Source organism: Opisthocomus hoazin, chromosome 1, assembly GCF_030867145.1.
Source record: "Opisthocomus hoazin isolate bOpiHoa1 chromosome 1, bOpiHoa1.hap1, whole genome shotgun sequence".
NCBI lineage: Eukaryota > Metazoa > Chordata > Aves > Opisthocomiformes > Opisthocomidae > Opisthocomus > Opisthocomus hoazin.
In genome coordinates, this window is record NC_134414.1 from 93090243 (window position 1) to 93108155 (window position 17913).

Below are 17913 nucleotides of genomic sequence, written 5' to 3' on the forward strand. Positions count from 1 at the left end.
TGTCCATAGGTGTCTGGTTTATTTAGCAGTTCTTTGGGCTGTTAAAGCTTACCATGTTCAGCTCCACTGTGTTCAGAATAGTAACACTGAAATCATAGAATCACAGAATCATAAGTTGGAAAAGACCTCTAAGATCATCAAGTCCGACCATCTGTGTCATCCCAGAATTTGAAATAGGCCCATGACTTTGAATCTGAGGAACAATTACGGTTCCTATGTGCAACATTGTAGATCACCACTCACTAGAGTGTCTCCATGGACAGACTTTTGGCGACTAGTTAGTCTACCAGAAGCAGTCAGGTAATTACTGTAGCTAGACTGACTCTACAGCCTGAATAGTCTACAGCTCTCCTTTACTGAAGTGAAGTGCCTAAATATGTTCATTTACCTTTGATTTTCATAGACTATATAGAATTATGCTTACATTTTGTCACTTTCAGATGACTCTTGCTGCACTGAAGCCTCACTAATGCTAACACTCTCTGAATTCTTGTTGCGTTTTACTTATATGATGTCAGTTGATCTGTCAACAGATCTGAGGGCAATCTAGTAGTTTTCCTCACAGGAAACACTAGATGTTTTTTCACAGAAACACATGCACTGAGACATACAGGCATGCGTGCAACCATGGAAGAAAACAAAGTTCTTGCAGTGCAGCATCTTGTTGCCATTGTGGTCCTGAAGGAGGGAGGACCTCTGCTTCTTCTCAAAGATTCTCTCCAGTGCATTTTGAAACTAACACCTGAGGGAAAGCTCCTCTAGCAAAACCTTCTGAAACTAAACAAAAAAGGTCATAAAATCCATATCCTTGGGCCTTGTGACTGCTATTCAGCGGTATTGAACTAGGGACCTCACTATTACTGTTCTTGCTATTGTAGGATTTCCAGCTGGAGAGCTGCAAAAACCTTTCTTTTGGGGAACAGAGTATCCTAGGTAAGTACTGCACCTCATACACCTGGAAATAAGCAATAGCAGGGAAAGGGAAATACATATAGACAGAGAAGTGGGCATGGAGAAGAAGACTATACTGCCAAAGAAGACCAACAGATAGTGCACAGGAATACTGTGTTGTCCTTCTGCAGGGAAAGCCTGGCCCTTGGGTTGTGTGTTCTTCCCTGATGCATCCTCCTTTTCCTATTGAAAAACTAGACTTTGAAAACTGCTGCTTTGTACGATAACTTTTCCTACCCTTGGGAGCTGTATGTGTTGCTGTTGTCTTAAACTGATGACTGATTTGTCACAGGAATTGCTAATTAAGTGCACCTGAGTGGAAGTGTTTCAATGCTGCAGCATGCAGATGCAGCAGTGTGCACATGGCGGGTATTAAAAGGAATCATAAATCAGGTAGCTAACACTTCCTGAACAGAAGTGAATACCCTGAGAAGCCATTTATTAGCAATGTATTGTTCACTTTCTGCTAATATCTAAGATTAACAGTGGGCCTTTTCCTGTGCCTCTTGAGGTGCGTGAGAATATCTCTGTATGCAGAAGTGATTGCCTGAGCAGGCCCATGTGTCACTGCAGCTGAGGAAGAGTAATTATAGGTCACATATAACTAATTTTGAAAAATCACTGCTTTTGTGCAGTTCAATAACTTTCTATTTTAGGACAGGATAAGACCATCAAAAGTTTCTGACAGAAGCTTCTGAAAATTATTTTGTAGTTATATAAAGCCAATTACTGATGAAACATATCCTTAATACATCTTTGTTAAAAAAAAAAAAAAGTTTTAAAATGTTTGGGGTTTGCCACCTTCCAATCTGGATGTGTCCCTGTAAACAGGAAATTTGGCAATATATGTACGGAGGCACATTCAATTTAGGAACAAATGAACTTGCATTCAAAGACAATTCTTATGAGCCAGGTGACTGTCTAAGTGGTAATTGGGGATAGAAGAAAGTCCTTTCTTGTTAACGTGAACTTCATTTCTGCTGTGGTTGTTGTAGACCTGTGTCCAGCTTTGCTTTCTGAAGAGATTTCTCTGTACCCTGACCTTCTGCCATAGCGATAAAATTGTGGTTCTTTCAAAGAATTATTCTGTGCTCACTTCACTTCTTCAAAGGTTACCTTAGCTTAAATTGGTTTTGCTTGACTACGTATCAAAATGAAATTTAGTAAACAAATGTGGCTGGTTTATATCAGACAACAGATTGCTTTTGTCCTTGAAATATTCTGGATCTGTTTTCTGTCTGCTAAAAAGAAACAGTACATGGCACTGGAATAGAAAAATCGTCAAAAAGTCATCAGCACTTGCTGGAAAACTGATTTAGCAGATATTTAACATTTAGTGGTGTTTTACTGTCCAGTTCCAGCACAACCACTATAAAACAGCTGCATCCATTTGCATAAAGAGAAGCTAAGTTATCACTTTACATCTCAGTACGTGAAATAAAATACCATTCAAATGCCATCATTCACAGTTATGAGTCTTCAATTGCAGATATATTGATACAGAGACCTCAGACTACCTGAGATGGTAGCTTCATTACAGTCCACATTACAGTCCCCCATTACAGTCCAGTCCCAGAAAGTTCCCCTCTAATATAGTACCTGTCGGGCTTCAGCTAATCCCCTCCACCTCTGTCCAGCTGTACCCCAGAAGTGAAGAGCATGAACAGAGCTGGGAGCATTTCTGGCGAAAAATGTTGTTCAGCTGGACAAAATGCAGAAAGCGGTTCACAGAAGGAAAGGCCAAAATTCACCCCGAACTTCACCTCATATTTTGGAGCTGGGGAAAGCCCTAGGAGTGCCTGGGCACCAGCCTGTTCTTTGTCTATGCCCCTTATGGTGACCAAGAACCTTAGGGGAAAAATAAGATGTATTTAGTAATACGGCTTATTGGTTCTTCTTGACCTCTTTACATGTTTCATGCCATTCTTTTTATACTTCTCCAACTGCAAAAGATCCCAAATATCTCATATATTTCCAGATGTGGAAAACAAGTCAAATCTAGTACATTTATTATGGGTAATTATCACTGTGTGCTACACTCAATTACAAATTTATCACACAAAAGGATGATATTTCCATTGCTGAAATGTATAATTTTAACCAGCATTTTTTAGTGAAGATTTGCAATAGTACTTGGGGGAAAAAAAACAGTAGGGAAGATTTTACCACATGCAAATTACCTTTTAGGAAAGAAAAAAACAAAGTGAAATATTATCATGGGAGCAGGGGCAATTAAATCATATAATACTTCTTGGGCATGACTGAGATGAGCAATTAGTGTGCTATGGATCATTAGGTCCAGTAATATGCTACTTCGAAACCCTCTGCCTTTCTCCTATTTCAAGACTATGTGTTAGAAATAGTATAAGCTAATTTGAAGTATGGCGTCTCAATAACTGAAATAATTAAAATCACAACAAACAACTTAACAAATGAAAGATGCGTTTACTGCATCACTTTGCCCCCGCAATATCCACTGTATTGGATAGAAAAAAGCCCTGAATCTTTCTCACTTTCATCTGTGTTTCTCCCATATGCATGTTTATTTAGATATAATGAGGAAAATATAATTAATTATCAATCAGGAATACTAAGTATTTCTTTCTATTCTGGTTCTCTGGAGTCAGTGATTTGCAAGTCTGTCTGTTGCACACTGGTGAAGAATGATTGGAGCTGGCATTACAGAAGCCCATTTCAGCCTTTGATCTATTCTTTTTTTGATGACGACAGCAAGAGAATAATTTCACCTATAACTTTGTCCTGTTCTCAGTTACAATATACACAATTGCAGTCAGCTGAAGGAGACTTTCTGGAGCTCATATGATACTAATAAGAGGTTTGATTAGAAGAGTGAACTATCACAATGCTTTTTAAAGTTTTATATTAAAAGTTATTTTTAAACATGTAAGAGTTTAACATTCAGACTTTCAACAACTTTAAGCCAAAATCATGCAGGTATGATTTTTAGTCCCATTCCCCACCTCACTGCCAGTTTAAATAAATAATCATCTTCTCTGAGGTAGAAATCTGTTTGATTCTTCTGTGTTCTGTCCTTTGATGGTCACGAGTGTGGACACTTTCTGAGGAAACTTCTTCTGTGTTTTACAGGTCATTAAGCTACGGTGCCATAGGAGTAATTGTTGGCCACGAGTTTACTCATGGATTTGATAGCAATGGTGAATATTTGTCTGCATGTTGATTTTTGTTTTTTTCAAGGTTGGCAGGTTAGAAAGCTGACTTGTATATGCTTCAGTTCTTTATTCTTTTGTTTTTTAACAATGCTGAATTGTTTGAAAAAAATTATAAAGTTGTATATTTTAATTTATTTACATACAATCTTGCTTGTCTGAACCAGATTTTGTTTGGTAAGGAGTGCCACAAGATTGATGTTTTCTGTATATTTTGAATGGAAACTAAATCAGCAACAGATTCAGAAAGTCCTGGCTGGGGGGAGTGGGAAAGGCAAAAGGATAACTTCTGGTTGATATAGATGACTTCCAAGAAAACTTGTTATTTCATTTTTGACCTTTTTCAAAAGACAATTACGTATGAATATTAAAATACAACACTGGAATAAAAGTGGAACAGAAAACATAGTGCAAAATTAAAAAAAAAAAAAAAAGACAGAGAGAGAGAAGAAATGGTCTGAAAATGTCAAACCAACTGTCCTGAAAAACTGGGTGGAGTGAGGCATTACCACCATCTAACTTTGGCTATCTCGGTAAAGTGCTTTTTAAAATTGGGCTCCTGAGAGAGAAAGGGGGTGGGAAAGGGAGAGAGAAACATGAACCTCCTCCTCCGGGGAGCAATTCTGAGTGTCTGACTGACATCCCGCTCTGACTCACTGTCTAGAGAAACCTCTTTCCACTGAAAATATGGCAATTTTAAGGAAAAGCAGGCTCCTAGCTCACTGCCTAACTGAAGTAAGTTTGCTTATGTTGTGTTACTTTGAATACCTTTTAAAAAATAAAAGGAAAACCTTGTATCCTGCTGGCACTGCTCTGCAACATTTTGTGTCAGCGAACACTCCAGAACTGAGAAGTGTTTCTTCACAAACTCTCATTTGTAGGAGAGTAGCTAACCTCCATCATGCCTCTAGCCAGTCTGAGAGGAACCTAAGATTTGATTCCCTGAGCAGACCACTACCTCTTGTCCAGGCTCTTACCTTACAAATATAGAAATAAATACGTCTCTAGGGAATTTGACATCTTGAACAAGACAACACACCGGGAAAAAAATAAAGAAATAAAATGACAAAAGAGAACATCTTCAGTACTTGGTGTCATGTCTGCTAGCTGCTCCCTACCTCTCTTTCCTGCAGCTGTAACCAAGAATCAAACCACAGAGCAAGGCTGCATCCACATGGGCAGCTAAACCTGCTCTCAAAAGAAGTCCTAATGTGTCTTATTTCTGACTGGCTGGAGAGGTGATGGACATTAAACACCCTCCTACAAATGAGACGGAGCATGGACCTGAGGCTGAATCTTCCATGAGCCATTGCTGTAACCATCAATGTGGGGAACGGGATGTATGTATTCTCCTTGCTCCCACAAATAGGGTTCAAATGTTCCGGTTTTGCTCCAGCGCAAAAAATGGAAACTCCAGGTGTTACCATGAAACAGATTTTTTTTTTTCTAGTCAAGCATGTAATTAATTAATAATAAATTAGTTATCATCAAGTTTGCAGAATCAAAGACATATGGGCTAAGAATGAAAAATACTCACAATTATACTTCCAAGAAATCTCATATGCCTCTTACACTATGTACTTTACAAAAAGTACTATAGAACTCATTCGTCATTACTATTTTTTTCTGAAAATGGAAATTATGACAATAAATAGAACACCAGCTTTTCACTACTGACTTGAATGGGGTCAAGATTTTGCTTACTAATCTTATCTGTTTTGTACGTACACTTGCATGAGTACATTCACCTCTCATTTCTGTGCAGGTGATAGATTCCAAAACTGTAAATGTATGGGTTTTTCTCCAAGAAAAATACCTGTTTTGTTTCTTTGCTTCTTTCTTTTTTTTTTAAGGTCGAAAATATGACAGAAATGGAAATTTAGACCCTTGGTGGACAACTGACTCGGAAGAAAAATTTAAAGAGAAAACAAAATGCATGGTTAATCAATACAGCAATTACTACTGGAAGAGAGCTGGCTTACATGTATGGAAAACACCAGTGATTGAAAGCAGTGGTACATTAGGAGTTTGGGGATTTTTTTTTGAAGTTATCTTTTTATACATCTCAACATATTGGGGTATTAGGCTACCAAATTCATTTCTCACAACAAATCATTTTTTGAAGTGAATAATTGTGATAAAAATTGTCTGTCAGATTTGATTAGTCCAGTCAAATACCACTACCCACATACTGATGACAGGGTTAAACCACTTCTCCCCATCACATCATATTGGAATGAGAGGAAGAGGATGAAGCCACTCAGCAGGGCTGGTCTAATTACTGTGAGCGTGTTAAATGTCTTCTGAAGATGAGGTCCATAATGAAAACTGAGCAGCCACTCTTTCTGAAAGAAGAATATAATAGCATGTTTTATAGATTCCTTTAGCAATTCCACCTGTTATTTATTACAGCTATAAAATGGATGCATAAACCCTACTTCATTTCTGATTCAACTCTTGCTATTTCTTCCATGTCTGCACGCAGACCCAATTTGTGTCTCAAATGAAAGGAGTATGATAGCAGTAGCTCATAGAAAAGGATTGAGGAGGAAAGTGCAAGGGAATGTTTACCGTTTCATTGTCTATCAGACCTATGTGCTTCCCTGAAAATGTACACATTATGTAAGTGTCCAAAATGACAGATAAATAGGATAAATTCCAGACCGTGAGAAATTAATAGCTAAAATTCCAGTGATGTTGGCTGGGACATGATTTTAATCTTAATTTTCAGGATAAGACACATACCCCACTCCCTACTCAATTCTACCACCTCTACTTACATTTTAGAATCAGAAATACAGTTATGTCTTTGCCTTTCAGCAATAGAGAGGTCACACTGAATGCTTAGCAATAATCTTAACACTTTCCCCAGGCTGTTTGTTTTAGTCTCAGAGATATCAAGGACATACTGCAGTCCAGTCTGAAGTCCAACAACTCAGACTTGAAGTACTTCATATAAGCTAATTTACAAATAAAAATTCTCAAGCTTATTCCCTAATATCTGAAGGACAAAAACTGTAAATACAAAAATGCCACGTAAAGGTCATTAAAAACACAGCCCCAAGGATGTGACTGAGCCCTTCCCATGCTCCTGCCATTGGCTTGGCCATTCCCTTTGCCTTCTGCGGTGTCTCTTGAGGTAGGAAGCTCTGAATTTCCCCTCCAGTGTAGCTACTGCCTTTGAAGTCCATGGATGGACTTACTAGAGAAATCCAGTTACCCATAGCCTTGTCATCCACAAGGCTTTTTCCTTCTATTTCCATGGGATAACCTAGAGCACTTTTTAGATGATAGAAGAAGAATCTTCGTATTTTCTGCCATATTTTATAGCTTCTGTCTGAACAGCTATACATGCAAAGAGCTTTTTTTTGGGGGGCTTTGAAATTAATATTTGTACATTGTTCAGGTTTTTCACCCCTATACGAATATTTCACACGGATCAGGAAACGTATTTACTCTTGTTCTTTCTCATTCAGTTCACAATAAAAAAGTCTCCATAAAAGAAGTGTGATGAAAGAAAAAGTGGATATAGGAATAGTTTCAGAGTGCAGTAATCGCATAAAGTTGTCTGACCAAGTAAAGGGCTTACTGTGGTCCCTGAGCCCTGTCATGAACTGTCTGCACAGAGTAGTCTCAGATACTTGACCCAGAGCAGCCTGAGATCAACAAAAAGACTTCCTCTGCTTATTAAAATGACCTATGATCCATGTGCCACTGCTAGGTTACTCTCATGTTATTGTCTACATCAGTCTACTTCACAAGTCCACTGCAAGAACAATGTATGAGTATGAAGGCCAGAAAAAGAGACGACATCTTTTCTCCAAAAATCCTCTCTACCACCTCAATCTCCAGCCTCCTTAGGGGAGGGAGGGCTGGCAGGAAAGGGCTGTGCTTTTTTCTGTTGCTCCCATTTCTCCTTTGGTACAAGCCTGGGTGTAATATTGAACCTAAGGCATCAAGCAAGATGCCTTAAGTCCAATCCAGGTGCTCATCTGCACTGAGTGGTGGGCCTGGGCACATGTACCTGGGTATCCTGTAGGTCCCTTTACCTCTTCTCCCCTGCTTTCCCCTCTTTTACCACGCTGAAACTAAGATGGGTGCTGACACCAACCCCCCTGTACTCATCCCTGCAACATAGGACACCCTGTCATTGGAAGATTTGCAAGACAGCTTTGACCTCCAGAGCTCTGCTCAAAACTATACTTGATTACCCCACTCATTTGAAGCATAGTAGAGAGTAAAAGTGCTTAATCACGAAAACCAGTTTGATAACACTAAGACCCTAGTAGGCTGGCTGATCAGGATAGTGCTGCACTTGCAGAAAGGAGAACTTCTGCATAATGACATTGCACTTAGTAATACCAGGAGACTGGCTTTTTCGGAAAGTTTAGATGGCGTTGCTTCTTGCAATGTATTTTTGTTGCTCTTGCTCTTGAATCAATACTGGGGAAAAGCAATGTGTATGCCCTTCGCAGATATTTTTAGAACACTGAATATACTATCAATTTCAATTCTGTCTTTGGCAATTATTTTTAATTATGCTATTTCAGGTTATGACTTAAAAGTTATTTTAGCATCCCAGTAGTGTAGAGAGTTATGTAGAGAAACATTTCCAGAGGGCTACTAGATCTCACATGTAACCACAGAAAAACAGTCCTGAGGGGAAAATTATTGATGCTTAGGTCAAAGATCAGTGACTGGATTCCTGAGTGCATTTTATCTACTACATTTTGTGCTACAGAGATCTAGGATCAGGGCCAGGATAACTCATCACAGAGAATTGTTTACTGACAGTTTTCACATTGGAATCCAGTTTTCTTAACAAGAGATATGATGGGTGAAATTGGCTGAGGTCATTCTTGCCTTGTTTTAATTTTGCCCCTATTTCTTGAAGTTGATCAAGAAGGAAGTTCAGAAACGAGTCAAATGACTATGTTCCTTCATTCTGCCAGGTGAAAGGCAAGAGGACTTTGGCAGAAAATATTGCAGATAATGGAGGTTTGCGAGAGGCTTTCAGGGTAAGTAGATGAAAATATCTGAAACATAGTATTACTTAAAAAAAAAAAAAAGGAAAAGCTGTGGTTAGGCTCCACATTGCTGAAAGGCGCTCAGTATCTCTTTCTCATCAGGCATACAGGAGATGGATTGCAGAAAAGAGGGGAGGAGAAGAGGAGCCTTTACTGCCAGGCCTTGAGTTCACACACAACCAGCTTTTCTTTCTGAGTTATGCCCATGTGAGTAGTACAAATGTGTTTTGTGTCCCCACCTATTAACCTGCACAATGTACAGTGCAGAGATGAGACTGCTTTGTTTTAACAATCTACACCAGCCAGACTTCGACTTTTCAGGGTATAAGCAGAGACTTCTTCTCCCAGGACTATTATTTCTTTTCTCTTTCTCTCTTTGTCCTCATCTGTCTATCCACGGTGCCAGAACTGCTGAAATTATTCTTGGTTTTGCACAGCGTTCTCATGGCAGCTTTCTTTCCTCTTGCTGCTTCCCTCTGTTGCAAGAGTCTTCTTGGTACGTATTGACTCCTTAACTCCTTTCCACTTTAGCCTCCCAGTTTTCTGCTGCCTGCCATATGCACCAGTTTCTGACTGCTTCCACCACAGACTCCTGTTGCAAATGTACCACCACCATTCACTACTGAGCGTGTTGTTTAGAGAAACTAAGCAGCAGTGAAGAAAATCTTAGTTTATTTTTTCCCATCTTTGTTTGCTGTTCACTAAATATGCTGTGGTAAAACTTTGATAGGGAATGTAATTTTTTTAGAATAATATGTAGAACAAGAGAGAGAATCAGAAATTATTTCTTTGGTTAAGAGAGTTGGGATAAACTCCCTATATAAGGAGTAAAAGTTGGGCTATAAAACTTTGCCCACCATTTGAAGGAATGAGTCATCTAAACTGAAGAAACAGGACCCAATGCAGCCAATGCTGGTTTTTAACCAGCCCTGGCTGAAAATCACTTCTCTGCCGAGAGTCAGTGTAGCAGTGTGTGGGTCTATGGCCACTTAAGTTTGACAATACTGACTAACGAGAAGACTCTACTTTTTGGTTTTCTGTGCTGAGTTAAGTTTGACACTATGTCAGTTTTTCTCCAGGACAACTTTGAAGCCACAGGGAAGATCTGAGGGTCTTACAGGATCACTGCAGGAATCGTACGTCCAGTGGACCCTCTGAGGGGAGGCACATGCACAGTGAGAATACTTTATGCCAGGTACCCTTGAGCTCAGCCTATTTCCACAGAGCTCAAGACCCTCAACAGATTCATTCAAACTGTCAGGGCTGTCTTCAGCCAGACAAAATTGCACTGAAATCCACATACCCAATGGACAGTCTGGTGTAAAGGATTTTGTCAATAGCAAATATTCAACACAGAGGCTTATGTAAGGCAGGGGCTGCCTAAATTAGATTTTTCATGCAATGGATACAGCATAAGAGGGATTACTCAGTTGTGCAAATATGCTCTCTACCCTGTTTTGTGGTCAGTGACAACTGGCTCAAGTACTGTATTAGGAATAGTGAACTGGGGACCACTGGTAGAAACTTAAAAAATGTCTGATTTCAAAAGAAAGTGACATTCCAACATGGAACAAATGTGTCAGGTAATATAGCTGTAATTCTAGAGATGATAAGCATCATTCCGTGTACCTTTTATACACATTGCATAGCGTTGAGACCACAAGTATGCTTAGTAACTATTAAGGTGTCAGATGCTACAGCACAAGCTGAAAAGTAAGCTGCCATTATATAGAACCTCAAAAAAAGAACTAGGAAAGTGACTGTGATTAGAGGATGGAATGAGTGGGTGGAGAATAACAGTGGGTGGAAACTGGATCCATTCAGGGATTTGAAAAACAAGAGAATATACCAACAGAAAACTGCAAGTTAGCAAAGGTGGAACAAAGTAGGAGTTTGTGCTGTCTTTCCATTTTGCGCATTCTGTAAGTCATAGGCATCTTAAGAACAGTGACATTACATTCTACTTCACTTCCAAAGTCATCCCAGATAACATGCCTGTTTCTGCTTTTTATCTTTTATTAGGTGAGATGCAACTCCTTTAGACCAGAATCTGCGAGAGAGCAAATCTATATTGGAGCTCACAGCCCTCCTCAGTTCAGGTAGTGCAAATAATGTATGTACTCAGTATACATACAGAATTAATCACTGCAGCACACAAGTGCAGAAATTTAGCATGCTAAGAGGGGTTTAAGAGCAAACACAAAATTGGACTGTGCTCTTGGCTTAGATTGAAATTGAACTGTTTTTATTAGCTTATCTTTCACTATTACAAATGCTCTTTTGTAAAAATGAGGGCCTTGCATCTACCTTCAAAAACAGTTGAACCAGCACACATTCTGACCCTGTGATGTTCTATAATAATGGCCCGAGTATCTAAAATGTCTAATCTATCACCTTTTTTTCTATGCAATTCTACTTTAGAAAACAATGAATATTAGGAGGGTCCTTGATTTAATCTGCCTGAGTTCATTAAAAGCTTTAAAGTGAGTACCTTGAATTATATTGATAATGCTCTGTAAGTACAGTTCAAGACTGAACTCCTAGTTGCCCTTCAAGAAACACTTTTCTTGAAGGAGCTGTGGCAGTCCAGTCATAACAGCGTCTGTGTCCTTGCCCAAAAGGCCTCCCACAGGCTCTTCTAACCAGAGACATCTGCAAACCTCAAGAAGGAAAGGCTGGAAAAGGAGGATGATTTAAAGACTTCATAGAAATTAGGAAGCCAGAGTTTATTTCTCTACTTCTCCACAGAGTTTATGAGACCAAGAGCAAGTTTCTTCTGCTGGGATTCATGGCGGTTGTATTTACTTAATTAAGAATTGTGTGTTTGTCTTCAGTCGAGTGCTACATTACCTCTGTATCTGGGGGAAGGATATGAACTCCACAAGCTGATTCATAATGGCGGTGTCTCCAATACAAAGGATTAGTTGCCTTCTGGAGATTCCTACTTCTTTCTGTTGACAAAAGAGAGAGCTGGGATCCCACATTCTCTACAGCTAAATTTAGGTGATGAGCCCCCTTTGCCTCAGTTCTTTCTTGGTAAAGTAAAAATAGCAATACTGCCCTCACAGGGGAGTAGTGAGGTTGCTTCATAGGTACTCTGACATGTTCCGCTGACACAGCCACGCCAAAACTGAAGACAAACATGGCATGCATAACACACCTTGGGCCACTTATAGTCAAAATGGATTAAGACATAATGGAACTGGAAACATGATGACATAAATTCAATATAAGCTAGCATTGCAGATGTGTGTGCTAGGTCTTTAGATTTCTATACTCTGCATTGATACCTGCACTACTGTACCTTTGCAACACCTGTTACACCAGTTAGGTATGGTAAAACTAGAGCAGTATGCAAATCTGCATGCCTTTTAACAATTAAAAATACACCTTGACAATGAGGGCAGGAGTATCTGGCTGATCTTCAGCCTACAGAGTGATATTTTTTTATAATTCCTATCCTTGCTAATTTTTTGGCAAATAACCATCTCTTGCCTTTTGAAGTCCTCTTATTTATTTACCTACATGTATACTTGTATATTCTGAATCGTTACATAGCTACATCTCCATGAGCTGGTGTAAGCCACAAAATATACAGGGAATCCTGGGGACAGATCATTCATGAGGAAAATTCATGAAGGAATTGAGCTAAGAAAGAAAATTCCAGAGAAGATGAGATGAATTTGGGGTCAAGAAAATACAGAAAAAACTTATTTATTATGTGAGATACTCAGAACAGGCTTCAGTTTCAAACCTGAAGAGAAATTGTGGTTCTTGTCTCTTCTTGCAAAACATATCAACTCTGTCAACAAACTATATTGTCTGTTTCCCCCAGCTTTGCTTCATTAATGTCCCAAGACCATTATCAGTATAACAGCAGTAGAGCTAGTTTCAACATTGATAGCTCTTGGTATCCAAAAATCCCAAACAGCCCTTTTTAAAGTAATTATGAAAAGTAACTATAAAAGATGATAGAAATGAGCAACACATCTGAGCATAGGTGTGTGCATCTGAGCTAGTCACCTCAGGTTCTTTCCACAGTCAAAAAAGAATAGGCATAGTCCAAAAAGAATAGGCATTTTGAAAGTGTGTATATATAGTATATATCTATCTCTACATATCATCTTTCTATAAGTAATAAATTTGGATTACTTAGGCTCTGCAAGTACATCTTTATATTGACTGTCAAGGGAGCCCAGAGTGACCTGTTCAGGGGAAGGTGTCTCTGTTGTAGTTGAACGGGATGAAATCCGGACAGCCCACTCTGATTCCACAGCTAATGTGTGGCTATTTTTGAATGCAGGTTTCAGAGTGACATCCCTAGCATGGCAGGCAGAACTCCCACCACCTTCAGCAGCAGCAGTTCTGCATGACCAGCTCTTGTTGTTCCACTCCCTGAATATATATTTGCAATGTTTTTACAGTAAAGCTGTGTATCTTATTTGAAGCCTAAAATAATTTTTTAATTCTCCCTACAAAACTGACCTTTAGAAATTTTTGCACCAGCTGACTGCAAATTTTCTTACCCACAGAAAATCTAATCAATGTAATAAGAATGTTTTCTACCACGCTGAGCTATGCTGAGAAGCTGATTGTCTGCAATGGAGAAAAATGCCTTCCCAATGCATAACAAAGAGGCTGGAAAGGCATACAGTTAATATCTCAGTAGATACTTTTCTGCTTTTAACTCAGGATGCTGTTTACTTTAATGCCATTGCAAATTTGAGGTTAGTAAATTCCAACATGCCTGAAAGCATAGGATAAATCAGCAAACACCACAATCCCAATTTAGCAATGGTAAAATAATAATTTCTGACAGCATGGAATAACACAGACATGAAAGCAGGAGGCAAGGATGACTGCATTCAAAGAGCGAGCTCTTCCCCTGTGCCTGCAGGTGCCAGTCTGGGCTGCAGACACATTGTCTAGCTTGTGAGGCAGGGATGCGCTGCTCTTTCAATGTCTCACCATCTGTGGCAGAAGCAAGAGAGCTTGGGAGCTGGTCAGGGCAGAAGCCTCAGAAAACCTGTTTCCGAAATATCAGAGGAGATGGGATGCTTACAGGTCTGAGGCTGAGCTGGCCCGTAAGAGGCTCTGTCTGCCCGCCCAGCTGCAGGCTGCGAAGTCCCGGGGAGCCAGCAAGCGTCCGTGTGTGTGTACGTGGGTGGGCAGAGGGTTTTGCTGCAAGAATCTGGCTGGCACCAGCCAAATCAAACCACCTCCACCACAACCATGGTGTGTGCTCACGTGCTCCCGCCTGCTGGACTGCAGCGGTTTGGCAGGTGCTGGGAGAAGGATTCCACCGTGCAAGGCTACCGCTGAGCTCCCACCTGTGCTGCGGCGGGTCGGATTACAAAATTGTTCTAAATGACCTGGTATCCACAAAATGCAGCTGGTTTTGGCTGAGTTTCTAGCAAAGTAAGATGCTTCTCAAAGCACCAAATGAAACAAGATTGTCTTCACATTAACTTTAAATGGGAGTGCTTCTCCTGGACTTTTTGGTTTTCTTTGTGGAAAAATGACATGCGAAGCCTGAAAATACAATCCAAAGTGAACACAGTGAAACACTTACAGGCCTGTAGTGTTTAACAGAAGACAACCTGCACGTTGATCACTTCTCTTTTCTCTTTGCAGAGTTATCGGTGCCATGAGCAACTTCGAAGAGTTCCGTAAAGCTTTCAATTGCCCAACAAATACAACGATGAACCGAGGGGCAGAATCCTGCCGGCTGTGGTAGACATCCCTTCCTGGTCTTCTGTGAAGAGGCATCTGCAATGTGAACTGCTGCATCTGAGCTCCAGCCCACTGCTAGAGTTTCAGGATAATGTTCTGCAGTCTGGAGAGATGTTACTTCAAGAGTGTCTTCCTTATTCATGCTAATAATCTGCATGGATCTAATCACTCTCTATCCAGAGCCTAGAAACTTTTCAAATAGGGGAAGAGGATAGCTTTTCTTTAATAATAACAAAAAATAGGAACTCCTTTTACCTATAAAGTTACTCCTGTTCATCTGCGTTTGCATTGCTGTTGATGGATAACTGCCATTATCAATTCTAATTCCCGATTTATAGTTAAGCAAGAGGTAAATGCTAAAATCCAGTTTTAATTTATTGCGCTGCAGGGCTGCTATGCAGAATGCTCCCAAACAAAATTTATTCTTTCTGGATGAAGAAATTCATGAGACTTGCTATAAAGCCAGCTCTGATCTGCTGTCTGATACATCATTTTCATAACTTAAACTGTCACCGCCCAGCATGCCACAAATGATGTTGCGTGATGTAAAGACACAAGACTTTATATAGATTCAGTTTAGTATGTCAGATTCGTGCTTCAGGTTTTGGAATAGATTCAAGCTGAGAAAGCACCTCATGGTTTCCATCTGCTCGGACTAAACAGAAAGGATACTTGTCAGATCCTAGCCTTTTCTAATTTTAGAACTGCTTATGAAAAATCAATGTATGGTTTAAATCCAAGGCTCGCAGAGGGAATTCCCAGCATCATGATACTCAGAAATGTTACAGCGCTTATTCCTGTTTACAGTGTGGGCAGTTTTTTTTGCAAGGGGTGGTTTTTACCTCGTGCTGAATGTAGCTTCACCTGTATTTATTTTTAAGCCTGAAATACCATACCAGTTTCAATTTAGGTTTTTCTTAGTGTCTGGGTCTCACAGAAGAATGTAAGTAGTGTGCATATTCTGGACGGGGCAGGGTGACTTCTGATTTTAAGGAAAGAAGGATATGTGACTGAAACAAAGAGTATCGGCAGCATTTGACTTGTCTGGATAGAAATAGCATTTCAGGAGTAGAGGACTTTTCAGTACAACATACACACAGGTCAGTGGAGTTTTTAATTTTATTTGTCACAATATTAATAAAAAACATATTTTATTGCAACTGAAGATAACACATAACTATTACTAAAGCAGAAAAAACAAAGCAAGCCTTTCCTCCCCAACAGAAAGATACATATTTAACTGGTATTTATTTATACCTTATGCATTAATTCTTTTTTACAAGGTGGAATTTTTTCAAATGGAGAGAGAGTTTCTTTAGACTGACATAGTTACTGCAAATCTATATATGTCTCTGAGTGTATATACTTTTATATATATATATACAAAAATATATAAATTTTTCTATTTGTTTAAATTTTATTTTATCAGTATAGAAATGTTAGAATAGAATGTTAGTATAGAATGCTTTTTTACAAGGATTGGTAAAATATTTTCCAACAGTCAAGGTGCAGGAAGGTTCAACTGAAGACAAGTTTTTGCAAATGGGGTTAGTTTCCTATGTTTCTTTATAAAGAAGGGTGATACCATGGAAATAAAATTTACACAAGGAGACAGGCCCTCAAGCTACCTTCCAAAGAGAAGGAAGCTGAGACTCCTAAACTCAAGGCACTATTGCCACTTCTTAAAAATGAAATATTATAGTTTTGGACTAGGACTTTTTTTTTTTTAGTTTTTCCCTGAAGAAGTCAAAGTTTTCGTAAGAGGAAGAGCACTTTTGCTTCCTTCAAGCCAGCTCCATTCCTGAGTTCCATGCATTACAGTTTGTCATTTGAATTGCCACTGTTAAATTTTTTCCCTGGAGGTATTTTTCGCATAAACTGTTTAGATGGCAGTATTTTATAGAGACTTTCCTCAAACAAGCAGGGATGGGTTTTGAGCAAAGTGATACTGTTTGCCTATTAATGGGAAACTTCCTCAGCAAATTGAGTACTGTACTGAATTCATTCCTGTGCTCATATGAGCACTGACATGACTTGATGTTGTCTGCTTTGGATCAACAGCACAAAGTTCAGCGGTAATGCCCTGGCCCCATTAAAGGTAGTACCAATACGGTCGTTGTCCTTAGAAAAGTCAGGACAACAACTTGAACTTATCTTTCTCAATTACTGGACTATGCAAAGCTGGTTTCACAGTCAGCTCTGAGATTTCTGTTTTATCTCTCAGGTCAGAGATGCATTTGCAAAAGTTCCTCTCTCATGGCTTTTTTCCAGTGGGACAGATTCCAGCATTTTGTGGTTTATGGCGTTGTTTCTCTGTACTGAATAGAGATTTCTTCGAAAACACCTTATGTTCACTGCCTTGAATGTCACTGTTGCTGCTCCTTGCTAGGCCCAGGTCTTTCATGTTTAATACGAAGGATTTTTGAACTGTGGTATGCATATTCCCAGCAGCTCAGGAACCACTGCAAAACTGTCTCAACCTTGCTCGGGCAAGACCCGTCTCCCACAGCGGACAGGGGACTTGTTCCTGGATTAGGAGGACAGCAGGGAGCTGGAGGATTTGGAGGCAATGAACTAGGAGGGAGCAAGAGGGGGCATGGCCAAATTTTGGACCCTGATTTTAGCAGCTGAGGGGGCCTACACGCTGCCAGGAAGGACAGAAGTCCTTGCTGCTGATTGGCACACTCATGGTTAGCATCCAAGTTTGGGGCATCCTTGCTGTTGATGGAGTTTATCAGTGGCTTGGGCTTAGGTCTTGCATATGCCCACGTGAGGATCCCAGCCTGGCTCACCTGCATGCTTTTTACCTCAAACCAAACAGTTGATGACGCAATTTACAGTTCACTTTGGAATCAGCTATTTAGGTATCCATTGGAAAGCAAAGCAGAAGGTAATTAAACACATTCTTAAAACTTAATCACCAAAGGTAGCTAAAGCATAGCGATGGTTTGTGAGGGCTCTTCCCATGGCCTCTGTTTTATCAGACTCCCTGGCCCTGCTTTGCCTTCATATTG

General features: G+C 39.7%; 1 protein-coding gene across 1 annotated transcript in view; it reads left to right on the forward strand.

The window, feature by feature from the left end:
- The window catches only part of PHEX (phosphate regulating endopeptidase X-linked), a 105696-nt gene extending 90793 nt beyond the window's left edge, over positions 1-14903 (forward strand). Inside the window, exons 16-22 of the mRNA XM_075442480.1 lie at positions 879-933; positions 4060-4127; positions 5993-6123; positions 9092-9157; positions 9269-9373; positions 11189-11265; positions 14801-14903. Of these exons, the coding sequence (XP_075298595.1) occupies positions 879-933; positions 4060-4127; positions 5993-6123; positions 9092-9157; positions 9269-9373; positions 11189-11265; positions 14801-14903 (605 nt within the window). The remainder of the gene's footprint in view (positions 1-878; positions 934-4059; positions 4128-5992; positions 6124-9091; positions 9158-9268; positions 9374-11188; positions 11266-14800) is intronic.
- The last annotated feature ends 3010 nt before the right edge of the window (positions 14904-17913 follow it).